Raw genomic sequence first — 20,710 nt, forward strand, 5'->3', positions numbered from 1 at the left:
GAAAGTTGTTTGCTTTTTTCTGGCTGCTTGCAATATTTTCTCCTTGACTTGGAAGCTTTGAAATTTGGTTACAATATTCCCAGAATTTTTCATTTTGAGAGTTATTTCTGGAAATTATTTTATTTTTCAATTTCTATTTTACCCTCTGTTTCTAGGATATCATGGACATTTTCTTTGATTATTTCTTGAACAAGTATTTGTAGGCCTTTTTTAATTATAGTTTTCAGATAGTCAAATAAATTTTAATTATCCCTCAATCTATTTCTTACCACAGTTATTTTTTCAATAAAATCTTTTACATTTTTCTTTATTTTTTCATTCTTTTGATTCTTTTATTGTTTCATGATAGAAGTCATTAGTTTCCCTTGTTCAATTCTAATTTACAAGGAATTGAGCTTTTGTTCTTCCTTTTACATTTTGCCCAATTCTGCTTTTCAGGAGTTCTCTTTAGTGGATTTTTGTTTCTCTTTTTTAATGTGACTTACCCTGTTTTTAATTTTTTTCTTGTAATTTTGTGCTTTTTAAAAATCAAACTATTGGTATCTTTCCCTTTACGTTTTTATATCTCTCTCATTGGTTTTCCCAGTTTTTTTCTTTTATGTCATATTTGATTTTTAAAAATTATTTTGAAGTTCTTCCATAACTCTTTCTTTCTTACTCAAGAACAATTCACTTTTGTTTTCCTTTGAGGGTTTGCCTATAATTTTTTCCATGTTTACAAAGTGTTTATAGGATTTATTAAGAATAAAAAAAAAACTTTCTTTACAATAATCTTGTAAGGTAATTATTATTTCTATTAAAGAAAAAAATGAAAATTTGGATTAGAATATATATTTTTAGCCTTGTATGGTGCTAAGAATAATTTCTTTGACCGCTTAATGTCATAAAACTATTCATTGGCTAAATTAAGCCAATTAACAGATTCCTCTGATTAATAGAGTAGTTTTTTTCTTCTTATCTTCTTGTTATCTTATCTATGAGCAATTCTACAATTTTATTTATATTTTGCTCAGCAATTCAATGTTGTACAACAGAAACAAAAGAACACCCTTTTCATCATTCCTGACATTACCTCTTCTTAATGATAATGACTGGTCAGTTCATTTAAAACAGCTGAACAAGCTATACATAACCATAATACAGTAATGAGACTAATTACACAACTGGCTGCCTCTTATTTTGTAGCTACAACTCATCTTTGCAATTTTTTTCTTAAAGAATGTTCCTAGAATGATATCTCTGGTGTAACACATATTGCTTATTTGCTCTTTGAATCATTTTTTTTTTTTTTAAAGTAGGGAAGCTCTTCTTTTTATTTATTTATTTTTTTTCTGGTTATATATGTATATTTACTTTTAAATAAACATGTTTTTATGAATCATGTTGGGAAGGAAAATTCAGAACAAAAAGAGAAAAAGCACAAGAGAAAAAAAAGAACAGAAAAAAGAAGTGAACATAGGATGTCTTGATCTACATTTGATTTCCTCAGTTACTTCTCTGGATGCAGATAGCATTTTCCATCCAAAGTTTATTGGGATTGCTTTGGATTACTGAAGCACTGGGAAGAACCAAGTCTTTCATAACTGATCATCACACAATCTTGCTGTTATGGTGTATATTGTATTCCTGGTTCTACTTATTTCAACATCAGTTTATGTAAATATTTCCAGGCTTTTCATAATCACCTTATTCATAATTTTTATAGAACAATAATAGTCTATCACCTTCATATACCATAACTAATTCAGCCATTTCCCAACTGATGGACATTTACTAATTTTCCAATTGTTTGCTACCTTAAAAAGGGCTGCTACAAACATTTTTTGCACTTATGGGTCCTTTTCTCTCCTATATCATTTCCTTGGAACGCAGATTCAAGAGTGGTACCACTTTATCAAAGGATATGCACAGTTTTATATCCTTTTGGGGATAATTCCAAATTGTTGTCCAGAATGGTTGGATCATTTTATAATTGCACCAACAATGCATTAGTGTTGCAGTTTTCTAGAATAACAAAACAGCCATGTTAAGTAGAATTTCTCTTTCTATCTAGTCCTACTGGACTTTATTAGTAATATATAGAAATTCTGCTGATTTGTGTGGGTTTAGTTTATATCCTGCAACTTTGCTCAAGCTGTTAAGTATTTCAACTAGGTTTTTGGATGATTTTCTAGTATTCTCTAAATATAATATAATATTATCTGCAAAGAGTGATAGTTTTATCTCCTTTATAATTACTTTGATTTATTTTTCTTGCTAAAACTTATATTTCTAGTAAAGAATTGAATAATAATGGTGATAATGTGCACACTTGCTTCACCCCTGATTTTACTGGGAATGCATCCAACTGCTCATCATTCCATATAATGCTTGCTATTGATATTAGATAGATACTGTCTATTATTTTAAGGAAAAATCTTTTTATCTCTATGTTCTCTAGTGTTTTTGATAAGAATGCATACTGTATTATTTTAATTTCTTTTTCACGGGTGATAAATTCATGCTTCTCATTTTTGATGCTGATATTTTTTTCCCTTTTTCTAATCACATTAACCAAAAATTTATCTATTTGTTTTTTTTTTTTTTTCATAAAAACTAACTTACTTTTATTAATTAGTTCAATAGTTTTCTTAGTTTCGGTTTTATTAATCTATCCTTTGTGTTTCAGAATTTCCAATTTGGTATTTAATAGGGTTAACGTTTTCTAACGTTTTCATTGCATGGCCAATCCACTGATCTTCTCTTTCTCTTTTTTATTCATGTAGCTACCTAGTAATATAAAATTTCTCCTAAAAACTACTTTGGTGCATCACATAGGTTTTATTATGTTGTCTCATTATTGTCATTCTCTTAGATGAAATTATGGATTGTTTATGTGATTTGTTGTTTGGCCCATTCCTTTTTTAAAATTAGATTATTTAATTTCCAATTGGTTTTTAGTCTATCTTTCCCCAGCCCTTTATTGAATATAATTTTTATTGCATAGTGATCTGAAAAGAAAGCATTTACTATTTCTGTCTTTCTGCAATGGATTGTGAGGTTTTTAAGCCCTAGTACGTGGTCAATTTTATGTAGGTGCCATGTACTACCAAGAAAAAGATGTATTCCTTTCTATCCCCATTCAGTTTTCTCCTGAGATGTATCATATCGAAGTTTTCTAGGATTCTAGGATTCTAGGGAGGATTAACCTCCCTAGTTTCTTTCTTGTTTATTTTGTATTTAGGTTTTTCTGACTCTGAGAGGGCAAGGTTGAGGTCCCCCACTAATATCATTTTGCTGTCTATTTCTTCCTGTAAATGGCTTAAAATCTTCTCTAAAAATATGATTTACCACTTGGTTTATGTACCTTTAGTATCATTACTAATTCACTGTTTATGTTACCTTTTAACAAGAAGTACTTAACTTCCTTATCTCTTTAAATTGGATCCATTTTTACTTTTGCTTTAGTTGAGGTCAGAATTATTATCCCTGTTTTATTTTTTTCTTCACCTGAACCATAAACACTGCTCTGGTCTTTTATATTTACTTTGTATGTGTTTATCTATATCAAATGTGTTTCTTGTAAACAACATATTATTGCTTCCTGGTTTTTTAATCCACTCTGGTTTGTGCTTCCATTTTATGGGAGAGTTCATGTTATTCACATTCACAGTTATAATAAACGGCTCTTTATTTCCCTTCATTCTATTTTGCCCCCTGTATATACTTTTGTACTGTCTTTACACCCAGTCCCTTCTTAGTTGTGTTTTGTTTTTAACCTATCCCACCCACAAATTGCCCTGCCTTCTATCACTGCTCTCCCCTTTTCTTATTCCTTTATCCTAGTATTTCTACCCTCCCTTCTATTCAGCCCCACCCTTTTCTTTCCTCTTTCTCCTACTACTTCTTTATAAAGTAAGGTAAATTTCTATACCAAACTGAATGATTAAGTTATCTTCTCTCTGAGTCAATACTGATGAGATTAAGCTTCAGACAATGCTCATCTCCAACCCTTCTTTCCTAGTAATATAATAGATTTTTGTTCCTCTTATTGTGACATAATTTATGCCATTATATCTCTGCTTTCCTCTCCTCCTGGTACAGTCCTTTTTCCATCTCTTTATTGCTTTTACTTTGGTATCATCACATCAGAGTCCTTTCATAACCACACCCTCAATCCATGTGATGCTCACCTCTAAGTGTGCCAATAACTGATCCAGTCACAAGAGTTACAGATATCATTTTCCCATCTAGGCATGTAAACAGTTTAACCTTTAAATAAGGTATATTTTCCCCTTCTTTATCTTTCTATGTTTCTCTTGAGCCATGTGTTTGGAGATCGAAATTTATGTTTAATTCTGTTTTTTTTTTTTTCAATAGAAATTATTAAAAGTTGTTTTGTTGAAGATTCATCTCTTCCTCTGAAAGATGATGCTCAGTCCAGATGAGTAGTTAATTCTTGGTTGTAACCCCAGTTCCTTTGCCTTCTGGACTATGATATTTCAGATTCTTCAGTTCTTTATTATACATGGTTCCATGTCTTGGGTAATACTGACAGTTGCCCTTGACACTTGAATTGCGTTTATCTAGTAGCTTGCAGTATTTTTTCCATGAGACTATAATTTTCCTTGGTGTTTTTCTTATGGGGTCTCTTTCCAAAGGTGATTGATGGATTTTGTCAATGACTGTTTTCTGTTTCTAGACTATCAGGGCAGTTTTCCTTGATGATCTCTTGAAGAATGCTATCCTGGCTCTTTTATTTTGATCATCACCTTCAGATAGAGCAATAAAATTTAAATTGCCTCTCCTATATCTGTTTTTTAGATCAGTTGTTTTTACAATGAGATATTTTACATTTTCTTCCATATTATCATTCTTTTTAGTTTGTTTGACTGATTGTTGGTGCCTCATATAGTCATTAGCTTCCATTTGTTGTGTTCTAATTTTTAATGTGTAATTTTCTTTAGTTAACCTTTGTGTTTCTTTTCCATTTGATTAATTCTACTCTTCAAAGTATTGTTTTCTATGTGGGATGCAGCCAAAGTGGTAATAAGGGGAAATTTTATATCTTTAGAGGCTTACTTGAATAAAATAGAGAAAGAGAAGATCAATGAATTGGGCTTGCAACTTAAAAAGCTAGAAAAAGACCAAATTAAACTCCCCCCCCCCAATCAAGTACTAAACTTGAAATTCTAAAATTAAAAGGATAAATTAATAATATAGAAATTTAAAAAAAACTATTGAATTAATAGATAAAATTAAGAGTTGGTTTTATGAAAAAAAAAACAATAAAATAGATAAACCTTTGGTCAATCTGATTAGAAAAAGGAAAGAGGAAATTCAAATTGTTCGTCTTAAAAATGAAAAGGGAGGACTTTCCATCAATTAAGAGGAAATTAGAGCAATAATAAGGAGTTACTTTGCCCAACTTTATGCCAATAAATTTGATAACCTAAGTGAAATGGATGACTACCTCCAAAAATATAGGCTTCTCAGATTAACAGAGGTGGAAGTACATTGCTTAAATAGTCCCATCTCAGAAAAAGAAATAGAACAAGCTATTAATCAACTCCCTAAGAAAAAATCCCCAGGACCAGATGGATTTACATACGAATTCTATCAAACATTTAAAGAACAATTAGCCCCAGTGCTATATAAACTATTTGAAAAAATAAGGAATGAAGGAGTCCTACCAAACTTCTTTTATGACACAGACATGGTACTGATACCTAAACCAAGTAGGTTGAAAACAGAGAAAGAAAATTATAGACCAATCTCCCTAAAGAATATTGATGCTAAAATCTTAAATAAGATATTAGCAAAAAGACTACAGAAAATCATCCCCAAGATAACACACCATGATCAAGTAGGATTTATACCAGGAATGCAGGGCTGGTTCAATATTAGGAAAACTATTAGTATAATTGACCATATTAATAACCAAATTAACAAAAACCATATGATCATCTCAATAGATACAGAAAAAGTATTTGATAAAATCCAACATCCATTCCTATTAAAAACACTTGAGAGTATAGGAATAAAAAGACATTTCCTTAAAATAATAAGTAGCATCTATTTAAAACCATCAATAAGCATCAAATGTAATGGGGATAAACTGGAACTATCCCCTTTAAGATCAGGAGTGAAACAAGGTTGCCCATTATCACCATTACTATTTAATATTGTATTAGAAATGCTAGCTTTGGCAATACAACTTGAGAAAGAGATTAGAAGAATTAGAGTAGGTAATGAGGAAACTAAATTATCACTATTTGCTGATGATATGATAGTATACTTAGAGAACCCCAGAGATTTTACTAAAAAGTTATTAGAAATAATCCACACTGTTAGCAAAGTTGAAGGATACAAAATAAATCCACATAAGTTATCAGCATTCTTATATATCACTAACAAATTGCAACACTTAAGAGTTACAAAGAGAAATTCCATTTAAAGTAACTACCAATAGTATAAAATATTTGGGAATTTATCTGCCAAGGGAAAATCAGAACTATATGAGCAAAAATTACAAAGCAGCAGTTACCAAAACCATTTGGTATTGTCTAAGAAATAGACTAGTTGATAAGTGGAATAGGTTAGGTCTAAAAGACAAAACAGTCAATAACTTTAATACTCTAGTGTTTGACAAACCCAAAGACCCCGGCTTTTGGGATAAGAACTCACTGTTTGACAAAAATTGCTGGGAAAATTGGAAATTAGTAAGGCAGAAACTAGGCATTGACCCACATTTAACACCATACACCAAGATAAGGTCAAAATAGATTCATGACCTAGGCATAAAGAATGAGATTATAAATAAATTAGAAGAACATAGGATAGTTTACCTCTACCATATGAAAAAAATGCTCCAAGTCATTATTAATCATAGAAATGCAAATTAAGACAGTTCTGAGATACCATTACACACCTGTCAGATTGGATAGAATGACAGGGAAAGATAATGCAGAATGTTGGAGGGGATGTGGGAAAATAGGGACAATGATACATTGTTGGTAGAATTGTGAATATATCCAGCCATTCTGGAGAGCACTTTGGAACTATGCTCAAAAAGCAGCCCTCTTTGTAATGGCCAGAAACTGGAAACTGAGTGGATACCCATCAATTGGAGAATGGCTGAATAAATTGTGGTATATGAATATTATGGAATATTATTGCTCTATAAGAAATGGCCAGCAGGATGATTTCAGAAAGGCCTGGAGAGAGTATAATGTAAAATGTAATATATAATGTAAAAATAGGTGTGATAACTGTTTTTCTGGCTTGTGTTTTGGTCTAAGAGTGTTCACAAGACCTGCTACAGGCTTTCTGTGATATGGACTATCTGAGCTGGTATGGTATGAACTGGATTGCTGATAACTACTCCATTTTCAGTCCAGTGGGTCAGATTTTTTCTTGTTTTCCTATTGTCTTGAGCTATAAATTGTTACATCCTTTCCTTTTGTTGATTTGCCATTTCAAAATAAATTGAGATCATTTTAATGTTATTTGGAGGGGAATTTGAAATACATTCAGATAAATTCCTGTCCTTACTTTTTAAACTTGATCCTGTCCCACTTAGTCCATGTTGTTTGACTAATTTGGAGTTGAAGAGTGGTTTATATTGCATTGAGCTTGCATTTGAATTCAGTATAATCTAAATACAAATCTCATCTCTGACACTTAGCAATTGTGTGACCTTTGTGTAGATACTTAACCTTTTTGTTCCTCTTTTTTTTTTTTTTTAATCCTACAATGAAAAAATTGGATCTAATAATCTCTGGGCCTTCAGCTTTAAGTCCATGATCTCTAATGCTACTTCTATAACTAGTCAATCATACAATGAATTTCTTGGCTTTCAAAGATGATTAGGGCAATAAGTTCAGGAAGAATCAAATAACATATAGATAATATAGTATTTCTTATAGTATTTCTATGACCTATTATCAAGAATTCCATAGAATAGATTCCTGATCAGTATAAGATAGACTTCTAAAAACTTTGTTAAGTCTAATACTCTGTGATTCTCATACTTTTCTTGTCTTTACCTAGGGCATATAACTTAATAAATATTAATAGCTAATGATTTTTAAGTTTTGGAAAGCATATTACATGTTTGTGAATTTTATACTCATAAGAAACATGGTAGGAAAATGTTAATTTCCCTACTTCCTTCATTTTATAAATGAAAAACTGAAGTAGATTAAATGACTTACTTGTCCAAAGACAAACAGCTAATTAGTTTTTGAGGCAGGATTCTAACTCTGGCTTGAATTTAAGCCCAATAATAATACTATACCAACTAATACCTTTAAACCTTATATCCAAGTCCTATGGATATGATTTAATATCTTCATAGGAATTAGAGATAAAAAGGACTTAAGACAATATCTAGTCATTATGTATTATTTAATAGGATGTTGAAAAGCAGAAAGGTTAAAATTTAGCAATACGTTGATCAAGATCAGAGTTCATTTGGAAGCTAGTTCTTACTCCAAATTCTCTATGCCATATGCTTCTCTTCTTAATGAGTACTTTGATCATTAGAATTACAAATTAAGAAACCAGATAAAGATACAATTTTAACTCTATTTTTTTTAAAATTAAGATGTGAAATGCAGGTCTACTGGATGCTATTTTTTGATTTTACAGAAAACATTGGCATCTCTATATGATATAGAGGTTTTTTTTGTTTGTTTTTTTGTTTTGTTTTGTTTTTTTGCTTTTTTAAAGCAAATAATGTGGAAAATATATTAAACTCCTCTGTACATTACAGGAAAAAGTACTTGGACTTCATTTGCATAGGGTTATGAGTTAATTCCAAATAATAACCAGATAAGTTAATTACCCTCTACTGTAGCAGATAGATACTTCTTCTGCATCATAAAGTCATACAAAATTGCACCAAACACTGACTCATCCATATTTATACTGCCAGTATATTAAGTAGAACTTGAAATTATATCTTTCTAGATTTGAAGTCAATTCTCTATCTGCTGAGCAATCCTACCTCTCCACATACCTTATCTAGGGGCAATAAACTTATTAAATTGATATCGTAAAGAAACAAAAGCAACATATTTTCTCCTACCTACTAAATATACATTTTCAAAACCTCAATTCTAGTTCTCTTTATCTTTCTTGATCAAGGGAAAATAAATATTGCTGCTGTGTCATTTTCTGCTGATTTAAACCTCCATGATCCCTTTGGCATTTTTCTTTGCAAATATACTGTAATGGTTTGCCATTTCCTTCTCCTGCTCTTTGCAGATGAGAAAATTGAGGCAAACAGGTTTAAATGACTTTCAGGATCACACAACTTGTAAGTGGATGAGGCCAAATTTGAATATAGGAAGATGAGTCTTCTGGACTCCAGACACTGTACATTATCCACTAAGCCACCTACCTTCTTCAAGAGAAAAGAAATTACAAAAAGGAAATTATGGTATATAATGTATCTGATTGTTGTCCACTCATATTTTTCATACTAATCCATTATCTTTCATCTGAAAGCCAAAGAATTTATTGCATTATTGGCTATGGCATAAGATGGCCATTATAAATTTAGAGATTGTTTTCCTTTTTATTGTTATTTAACCCATTGTCAATAAGTTATCCAAAAGTGGGCATACCATGATCTCATCTTTGGTTTGCAATTGGTTGGAATATATCTGCCTCACCATTATGAAATTCTAACCTTGTCCAAAAAGTTTAACAATATTAAAGAAAAATATAAATGCCAAGGAAAAACCTTGTATATTGTATATTGTTCATATATATTATCACTTACTACAATACATATACATGTGGAAATTTATTCTAAACAGTTGATTTTTACCAAAAGTTTCAGTACATTTAAGAATGAATGTCTATATATTCTCTTTGGGAATTTATCCAGTTTGTCCCTCTACCATCCAGAATGACTCATGTGACTATTTTCCCATAGTGATCATTGTATCCTACATTTTTTTTTTAGCATCTTATAATAGAAAGAAATGAGTGAAACAGTTTTCACTTCACCCCAGAGGCTGCAAAGACTGCAAAGTATGTGAAATAGTTATCTCTCTCCCATAGAAAATGCAACTTTAAAAAATCATGGATCTTGTGTATTGTTCTACTTATTTTGACTCTTGTACTTATTTTGTCTGTTAAACAAATATGATCAGAATTATTAAAAATGGATTATAGAGATAATTTGGGATCTTTTGTGTCTAAACACTGTAAACAATGATGGAATTTGTCTATGAAATACTACTTTTTCTTAGTGGCATCTTTTCTTATCTCTTAACTGTGCACTTGTAATTCTTTGCCTGTTCCTGCCATATTGGCATCGGAAAACCTGGATTCAAATCCCACTATGGCACTTACTATCTATGTGGCAGTTATTCCCTATTAGCCTCAGTTTTCTCATCTGCAAAATCAAAATAATAATATCTAGGACACCTACCGCCATGGATTTGCTAGGAGGTTCAAATGAGATAGTGTACATAAAATATTTTGCAAACTTCAACTATATAAGTCATCTATCATATATGAATATGTTGTGAATTCTGAATTTAATCCAAGAATGTCTTCCAGAGTTCAATAAAATTTCTTAAAAATTCAATGGAGTAACTTTTTTCCAGGGCAGGAGATCTTATTTGTATGAAAATCATTGATATCACTAGTAACTTCATATTAAGTAAATGATACCCCTCCTTAGTCATTAGGGGTTCTATATGTAGAATATTCATCAGTGACCTCATATTAGTTTTGAACTTATATTTATGTATATAAATATACATACAAACTCATTTATGTATAATATGCATGCTACTGATATTTCCATGCTCTCCTCTTAGACTAGCAAGCAAAGAAGCAAATACCAAAATTGAACCACTGTTTTAATTATTTTCTCTCTTCTCTGAAAATTTACCTATACATTAATATATTGGTCTTAATTACTCAATGAATTTGTGATGGTCAAACATCAAATTCGCTGATAATATTTTACTCATGCATGACTAGATTTGTACCTCAGATTAGATAATTAGAAATTTATATTGAGCCAGGTCATTTAGCCCAATTCACTAGTTTGTAGATGGAAATTAAACTCATGAATGGCTTAGTGACCTAGCCAGGCTAACATAAGTGATAAGTGGCAGAGGCAGTATTTGAACTCAAATCCTTGGCCTTCAACTCTAACCTAAACACAATTTGAAGCTATCTTAAATTTGTTAATATGGACCCTCCAACTTTACATAAAAATGCAGTCGACTAGAAAATGTAATCCTTTATGGAGTGAGCGGATAGGAATGAGAATTATTCCTTCATGAGGTGAAAAATTTTTAAAAACTGACTTGTCATTTATAAATTATATGAATACTCCATTTTAAAATAAATACTTAATAAAAAGGAGCTTCTGTGGAAATGAGAAGGTGATGAGGGGCTTACTCAATTATCTTAAAATGTCTTTTATAACTTTGTCTAGTAGATGAAAGCAAGGAATGTAATGAGTCAAATTTTCCCAGGCATTTTAGGAGGGGCATAAACTTTTTCAGTCCATTAGAGTATCGTTAAAATAATGTCTTCATGCATAAATGGTCTGGACAAGGTAATGTTAATGTGATTAATAAAATACTTAATATACATAAAGCAGATAAAGAAGATATTGCAAAACACATAATTTTTTCTTTATGAATCTTTGGTCAATATAACCAAAGTAGCTATGCAGTATTGAAATATCTTATGGAGAACATCTTTATCTATTTGTACAGATCAAAGATTTAGACATGTCAACATTGTAAAATACCCATAATTTTAAAATATTAATGGTGACCATAAACATAAGGACCACAAATCATTTTTATGGTACCTGTGCTTGGTTTTGACATTCTTTTCAATATTGTCTGTCAATAGTACTCACTGAAATAATCCTGTAGCTGGATAGAGTTGTAAAATTATTCCTCCCAAAAGACATCTGGAAAATAAATCCACTGCAGTGGGCTGTCTGTATGATTAAAGGGATTTTACTAATGTAAATCGCCTCTCTAAACTTCACTGAAGCACTATTGATCCCTTTATGTACAATCATTGGTTCATTAATCATTATGCCATTATTAGCGTTGTATGGAAGAGAGATGATCATGTTAGATTGTAATATATTTAAATGACTTATACAATTTATTGGTTTTCTATGATTTGGCAAGAATTTGAGTAGTACTAACAGTGTGCTGTTTGGATGTGGCATTAGGCAAGACATATGCATGATATAAAAGCACAAGAATTGATAGTAGGATTATCATACAAGGGTTTTTTTTATGAACACTTTGGGGGATATTTGATGTATATTCAGAGAATAAACTACTTGCTTTCCCATGATGTAATTAGAAAACGATATTTTCCTCTATTTCAGTCAGCATCAATCTCAGTGCTCAGTATTCTTTAATTTAAATCTGTACATGAAATTTTTCAAACAGTTACCAATCAGTCCATAGTTAATTTTTAAATACTTAAAAAGTACCAGGAGAAGGGGACTCCAGAAGATAAAATTGAAATAAGTACATTTTCCTATCTTTCTATTTGTATTTGTTAAACCATAGGTACATAAGGCATGCTTTTGCTTGATTGAAACAGTTTCTGCCCTCAAGATTGTACTTTATTGGATGATACAACATGATGGAATATAAGTAGATACAGATTGTATTAAAAAATGAAGACATACAATTTTGAGAAGTGATGCACTAAAATTTGATATAATTAGAAAAGGTACTACATAAGATGTGGTACTCTGAGCTTTAGAAGAAGGGAGGGATCCTTGTTAGTTCAGAGTTTCTCTCTATGTGGATAGGTAAGCATATAACTAGATAGCTAACTTATATTCTATATGCCATTGCCCTAGAAAGCTTTTTGCCACCAGTGGTGACTAATAGCAGCCCAGTTTCTGCCCCACAATGCTAAAATAAGGATTTAAAATATGCCTATTGAAATGAATGAAGTTGACTTGTTGGGTGTGTTGTGCATCCCCATTTATTAATGTGGCTGATGTGAAGCACGAATACAATTCCCTTCCTACTGTACTGAGTTCATTTCTTTCCTAGGCATAAATATATTTGCTGTTGCTAGATATTCCACTAATCCCCTTCCCACTCCCATAAAAAGCAAATTATCATAAAAACATTAGAAACAGCCAAGTCATTTTAAAGCCAATGAGCACAGATAACTTTATAGAGAATGCTGTGGTTCATTCAATTCATTTAATAGGATCACAAAATAGAATATTAAAACTCCATGTAATATAGATAGATAGAAATTTACATATGGATATGTAAATACACACATATGTATAAGTATACATACATATATATATATATACATATATATGTTGAGTGAGAGAGAGAGAAATCTAGATATTTTTTGACATTTTTGACAAAACAGAGAATTAATTTGAATGATTTTTAAAAACAATTCCTAATATCTCTCTGTACTTCTTGAGGGGTGGGAGCATGGTTCATAATGGAAAGCCTAATAAAATAAATAAATATAAAATATTAATTCTTACTTCACATCTTATTTAGCATTTTGTATATCTCCTGCAAACTTATCTTCTCTTGTACAGTTGTTTATGACTATTTTTAATATAAGTCAAATGCCAATTGTCACTGTAACTTATGGCACACTGTAATCTTTGTTGTGCTGTAAGCAGGGGAAGATGTAGATGAGTACCAAACATTTGTACCTGAAAGTGATGCTTATCTCTTACCTTGCTGTCTCTGGAAGCAATAGCACCACTCATTATTTGATATCAGACTGTCTTTGTATGTGTCACAAGAATTGAAGAATGCTTTGGTGCATTGTTCATTCTTATCTAGGTAAATGCTGCTGAGCTCTGACTGGTCCAGTAGGAGGTCATAGTTTGTATCAAGTCGATTAAACATCCAACCAAGGGAGTCCTTGCAAATGGGCAAAATGCTGGTATCAAATCCTGGGAAGGAAAGAGACAAAGTGATCAAAGGAATCTGCGAGATATAGTTAGCAATAGCCAATTAAACTACAATGGTTCAAACAGACAATTAAAATAGTTTTTCAATAACAGCACACGATCGAATCTAGCTCTTTCTGACTCCAATGCCATATGACAGTCATCATGGTTCAGGAAGACTGAATTATATATGCATATACAAATAAGAACAAAAACATAGATACACACATCTGTATATGTGTGTGTCTAGATACACTATATATGTGTGTGTGTGTATATATATATATATATATATGTATATATATATGTATATATACACCATATCATCTCTCTTATGCATACATATAAAATAAGAGGTGGTATGAAATACTGCTAAAGACCTAGGGCTAATGTGAAGAAAAGATGAATTCAAGGGATGCCTAATGAAACATACTGGTTGTATGACATGGATAATTTACTTCATCAGTACATATACCCATATACTCTTACATAGATATAGATATTTAGTATAAACCATGTTTTCCCCCCAATAAAAGTTTTATTCACACTTCTTTGACTTTAAATTTTTAAATTTTTGTTTTATTTTTACCCTATGGAATACAAATATTTGTCATCTTAGAAATATATTCTTTTTATTTGTGCTAACTCCTCATGGTCTGCAAAAAGTAAAAGCAGATTCATGACAATATTGTCTATCACAATTCATATATCCCTTCTCTCCAGAGATAGAATTATTTAGTGTGTTACTTTTTTTTCAAAATCTATTGCTTTTTCTAAATTTTTACCGCTGCAAAGTGTTCCACATACTATATCCCACTTGGGAATTAGGCAATAACAATAAGAGTCCACCTAGGTGTACAATTGATTTTTCTTAAAGTGTTTCTCTTACAGTGTCACTTTCCTAGAGAAACTCTTTCAGAACAAAACATAAATGTCTCTGGCATCTACTCTCCATAACTAGGCTCTACCTTATATTTCAGGATTTACCTGACATGACTCCCTCTCTTATACAAGTTCATATTACAACAAATAATTTTCCTTCCCAATAAACAACATTCCATAAATTACCTCCATATCTTTGTAGAACCTAATCCCTTATGTTGAGAACTCTTCTCTCCTTGTCATAGTCTCATAGATTCCCTATTTTCCTTTAAAGAAAATTCAGGATCACTTTCTATTGAAAGTCCTTCTTGATTTCAGCAGAAATCTGTTCTCTCTTTCTTCCTGAAATTACTTGAAATTCATTCTTCATATATTTTATATATGATTATATATGTTTATATCGTCTTCTTGAAAACTTCTTGAAACAAGGAATATTTTATTTTTCTCATATTACCCATGCTGTGTAACATGGTTTTTTAGGACTGGCATTACCAAAAATTTGTAAACTTCAATTTAATTAAAGTGATTACAAGTAGAAAAGTAGTGAATGAGTATTAAATGTTATTTGCTAAAATTGTAGAAACATATATTTTGAATATATCAACATCCCCTGTTTCTCTTCCTGTGCTCTTACACAGCAGTTGTTTATTCTGCCTAGATTACCTGCATAATTGCCTAAGCTCTCCATTTTTCTTTTTTTAATGTAGAAATAAACAGAGTAGATGAGCTGCAGTAAGTAGATCAATCTATGTTTCATTTGGAAAACTCAAAAAAAAAAACTCAAATATATTCAAGATTGTTAAATACCTCATTTTCCAATCATTGAAAACTCATTCATTAAACAACAATATACAGTATAATGAAATAAGTTATGGAGAGAAGATTGATGTTTATCCTTTTGGACTTTCAACACAAGTAAAACCTAGATTTTGAAAGTTACTAAATTGGGGATAATTATCATGGAAATGCTCTCTTGGGCGGCTAATATTCCAAGTGGGTTATTTAAAAGTGAGTGCCTACTTTTCAGTGAACTATAATAAGTAATGGCCTACATCCTCAAAATGACAATGTGCCAACAGAATATGAAATATGAAATTGAAAACCACCTTTTCATCTATATAATTATTAGGACACATGCTGAATAATTGAATTCAATTTCTCAATGTGAATCTTACTTAGAGGTAGCCTCAGTTTCCCTTTTAGTATGTCATAGAAATTCATAAGAAAGAAATACAGAGAGAGAGAGAGAGAGAAAAGTGGGGGAAAGACACCTGAAAGAGTACCAGATATCAATAGCCTTAACATCAAAGAACCTTTATATGCAAAATTTACATGCAAAAATACACAAAGTTTTAGGTGAAATGCCGGAAAAATTAGGAAAGGACGTATGGAAAAAGCTAATGATCTGGGCTTTGAAGGAAACTCAAGATTATAAGATGAAGAGGTGAGAAGAAAGTTCATTCGGGAGCCTAGAGAAGAATCTGAGCAAAGGCACAGAAAAAGAAGGTTGCTAATCATGTATAAAGAAGAGCAAAAAAGACCAGTTCATTTGTAGAATGAACTACATGACTAAAAAGGGAGATTGGGGATACAGTAATAATAATCTTTAGATACACAAAGGATTATTACATCAATATTGATCCCATCTGCAAAGTAATGAGATAAAATGAAATTAAATAATTACATAACTGTTAATGGGGACAGAGTATTAGGTCCATCAAATTGAAATTTTAATTTATCTATAATTGCTGACACATCACAACATTTATAAATGAGCAATTAGATGGGAGAAGTATTGTAAAAGACATCATAAGAGAAAAATCCTGTCTCAGATATGTACTAGTTTAATGATCCTAGACAATTCATTTAAACCCTCTATGCTAAAATGAAAGAATTGAACACAATAGTTTCTCAGGATCCTTCCAGATTTATATTTGGAAACTACCATGATGCTAACTGAGGTGTTTATTAGAGGATGCATGCAGTGTTAGTGGGAGCACTAGTGGTGGAGAGAGGAGACACTTCACATTTTGATTCAGACTCTTTATTTACCTGAGTGGCAAACTCCAAATGGGGGTAACAAAGATTTGGACATGACTAAAATGACTGAACAACTTATTTATATATGTAATGTACATGTTTTACACTACCTAGTTAGACAACTGTTGTAACAAAGTACTTTATAAATTTTAAAGCACTATATGTTATATATTATCACCTTTTATTTACAAATTATATATTTATATTATATTATATTGTTATCTATTTCTTTTTAATATTCTGTTTTTCTCTGAATCCTTATTATATTGTAAGATTTCTAAGAACAGAAGTCCTAATATCTGTAGCCACATACATCTGAGAATATTCATCTACTCTTCTCATTTTAATAAGTGCTTAATCATGTTTTGTAATAAACAAATCAAGATAAAGAAGTTGCAAAGAATTTAAGTACAGACACATCTATATTTACAACTGTGGCTCCTAAAGCCACAAAGATGTGCTTCCTATTTATGCAAATCAATCCACTTTAATTCTTAAATATGGAACAAGAGAACAAAAGCAAGATTAATGATATTCAATGTAAATGAAAATTAGGAAAAATCCAAAGATAATAGTATATTCATAAACCTGGGCCAGACTCCCAACAATGCACACAATGTGTGCAAGGTGGGTTAAGTCATGAAAGTAAAGAAACCCATGCAAGAGCCATTCATAATGCTAACCTGAAATAGTAAATGTCTGTAAGTGTGTGAAAATAGCCTGAAAAGGCAAGATAGAAGCTGCCAAATATAAGAGTTTGTATTTGATTCTAGTAAATAATAGAAGGCTATGAGTTTATTGAGCAGAACAGTGAAGTGGTCAGACCTGCTATTTAGGACCATCAGTTTGACAGTTGAATGTAGGATACACTGGAAAACAGAGAGAATACAGACTCTGAAAGTAATTAAGAGACTATTGAAATAGTCTGGGTCAGAGTTGTTGAGTACTTAAAATGCAGGGTGATGGCTATGAAAAATGTTGTGAAGGTAAAATTGACAGTATTAGGCAACTGATTGTATATGTGGATAGAAAGAGATTGAAAAGTTAAAAGTGATTCCACAATTCCATACCTTTTCAGAACAACAGAAAGTGTGAAGAAGTGATTTCAGGGGAAAAGATGATGAGTTTGGTTTTGGGTATTTGGGGTTTGAAGCACCTAAGAGAGGTCGAGGTAGAAACAGGCAGACAATAGATAATGTGAGACTGGAGCTCAAAAGAAAGAGTAGTGATTGGATATTTAGATCTAAGAATCATCTAATTGAGAGATAATAATTTAATTCATACTGTTTTTTATATCCTGTTATTTACTGTATCCTGGCACTGACCCATAATAACATTCCTCTAAATGTTAACTGGGGCTGTTTGGTGGCACAATGGATAGAGCATTGGACTTGGACTTAGGAAAACTCATTTTTCACAAGTTCAAATCCAGACTAAAGAAACTTAGTTTCTGTGTGACCATGAACAAATAATTTTACTTACTCTGCCTCAATTTCTCTTCTATTAAAAAATGAGCTTGAGAACAAAAGCAAAACTCCAATATCTTTTCCAAGAAAAACCCAAATGGGGTCACAAGAGCTGGACACAAGTGAAATGACTAATAAACAACCAACCTCTGCCTGTGCAGTAAGTTATTTGACCCGTTTAGTTTTGACTAAGTAAGTTATTTGACCCTATTTCTTATTGTTCTTGACTCTTTACTTCTACTTAGCATAGTTTTGTTTTGCCCAATTGGTAAGTGTTTAACTTTGGGGCTTTGATATAGGGCATTTGGAAATGAATGCAGTTTTATATGTCTCATTCCCTATGAGACATTTTGGAGAAGTTGAGATTTAACCTGAATATTCAGATCAATGAAGCTGTGATAGAGAAACATGGAGAGCTTACAGTAAGTCAGACCATAGACATAAAGTTGGGGAGACAGACTGTTGTGTGCATGAGGCAAATGATCAGTGTAGCTCAAGTTGTAAAGTGATAAAAATGTCAAACGGAAAAAATATATATTTGGTTCTATAGGTAACAAGCAAAAGCATGGAGCATAATATCAGTCTTTGGCACCTTCACTTTTAGGGTGCACATGGATGATTCTCTTCTTTCTCGAAGTAGCAAGAAGTCAAGAACTTTCCTTTTCTATCTGGAAGGCCTGATTCCCAAATACAGAACTCAGGGTTATTCCAAGGCAACCGTCCAAGACTGAAGCTGCCCATTAACTCTTGTTTTTTCTGACCAAAGAACCAAATTTTGGGATTATAAGGCCTAAGAAATCACGAGCTCTCCTTGGAAGAAAAGCCTAACGAGTTTTAGGATCATTGTCCAGGAACAGACACACATTTTGCTTCTGACAGATACTTCTAAAAGCATGTATGATGTTATCCTAGATGCTGCTATTTTCCTGTCTGGGAATTTTCACTCTTGGTAACCATCTTCTCAATTTGAGTGGGAAAGTATGCTATTCGCTTTTGTTCCAAAGCACCAATATCAGTCCCTTAGGTGAAGGGGTGTGTGTGTGTGTGTGTGTGTGTGTGTGTGTGTGTGTATGATGGTTCCTCTTTTCTCCCCCTATTACACTTTAGGGGAAGAATAAAAGGGAATAAGTGAAAAAAGGTAAGATTAAAAACAACAGTCTTTTAAGTTTCTTGTTTTAGGTTTTTAAAGATAGATTGTCACTGAGGGATAGTTCATTTGACCAGAGTTCATTCTACTAAAAGCTCCAGTTACCTAATGAATTTAGAAGCAACCCCATTTCCTAGAAATTACCAGAAATTTCTTTGCCCACTTAACCAAGTGCCATTGGAATATACTGTGGAAAATATAGGGTCATACATTATAGGCTAATAAAATTAATCAGAGAAACTACCATGATCAATTCTTCAGATTATTCATATACATTTTTCATTAATTCCTGTGGATTCTCAAAAACTCAATAGTATCCAACAATTCCAAACCTATGTATTGGGGATCAATTTTTTAAAAAATCCACTGCTTATAAATAATACTTGTAAAAAAATTGTAAAAAAAAATGGAGAGTTAGAAAGGTAAAACTAGTTTAAGATGACTTTTTATGTTCCAGTTCCCAGATATACTTATGAACAACTTTTATGTCCCTTCTATGGCATCTCAATAAGTTTTTTTTTTTTTTTGGTCACATTCAAATTTCAGCACAAGTGGTCCCTAGACACTGATACATGTAAAATCTCTAATGTGTTACATGTTCTTGGAAATTTGAAATTATCTTGCCTAGAAGATTTAGTTGTATTTTTGCTAGAGGTTACTCTGTCCTGAGGGAAGAAAGCCATTATTTAATAAATGTCAGCCTCTTCTCTTGAAGAAAAGCAATTAAGAAAAAAAAATCAAGAGAAGTTTTAAAAAAAATAAGATTGAATCCAATTATTGTCTCACACAATTAGTAATGCCTTATTTGCACTTAGATTTTTTAGAAAATATTTTTTTTTAAATATTGAACATTTATTTTATTTTCTCCTTCCTATTCTTCTACCTACTGAAAGAACAAAGGCAAGGAAGGAAGGAAGACCCTTTGCATCACATAAGCATAGTCAGGTCAAATCAAATTCCTAAATTAATATCCATAAATACATTTCTCATTCTATATATAAATCCATCAGCTTTGTATTATAAAGTAAGCAACCTTCTTTGTCAGTCTTCTGGAATTGTGGCTAATTATTTCATTGATCAGAATTCTTAGGTCTTTTAGATTGTGTAGTTAAAAGGAACCAATTGGCTTAAGTGACAGTACTACTGTCATTCTTTTTGCATTGGTTTTCACTTGAGAGGCCAAATGATATGATGAAATTAAGAGCTGAATTTAGTTAAGATTACCAGACATTCATG

At 31.6% G+C, this 20,710-nt stretch overlaps 1 protein-coding gene across 5 annotated transcripts in view; it reads right to left on the bottom strand.

Moving 5' to 3' along the window:
* Window positions 1-20,710, bottom strand: part of SPOCK3 (SPARC (osteonectin), cwcv and kazal like domains proteoglycan 3) — a 653,697-nt gene that overhangs the window by 15,431 nt on the left and 617,556 nt on the right. For all 5 annotated transcript variants that reach the window (XM_031941447.1, XM_031941445.1, XM_031941446.1 and 2 more), the window contains one exon: window positions 13,721-13,942. In XM_031941447.1, the coding sequence (XP_031797307.1) occupies window positions 13,721-13,942 (222 nt within the window). The remainder of the gene's footprint in view (window positions 1-13,720; window positions 13,943-20,710) is intronic.

Source organism: Sarcophilus harrisii, chromosome 6, assembly GCF_902635505.1.
Source record: "Sarcophilus harrisii chromosome 6, mSarHar1.11, whole genome shotgun sequence".
NCBI classification, from domain to species: Eukaryota; Metazoa; Chordata; class Mammalia; order Dasyuromorphia; family Dasyuridae; genus Sarcophilus; species Sarcophilus harrisii.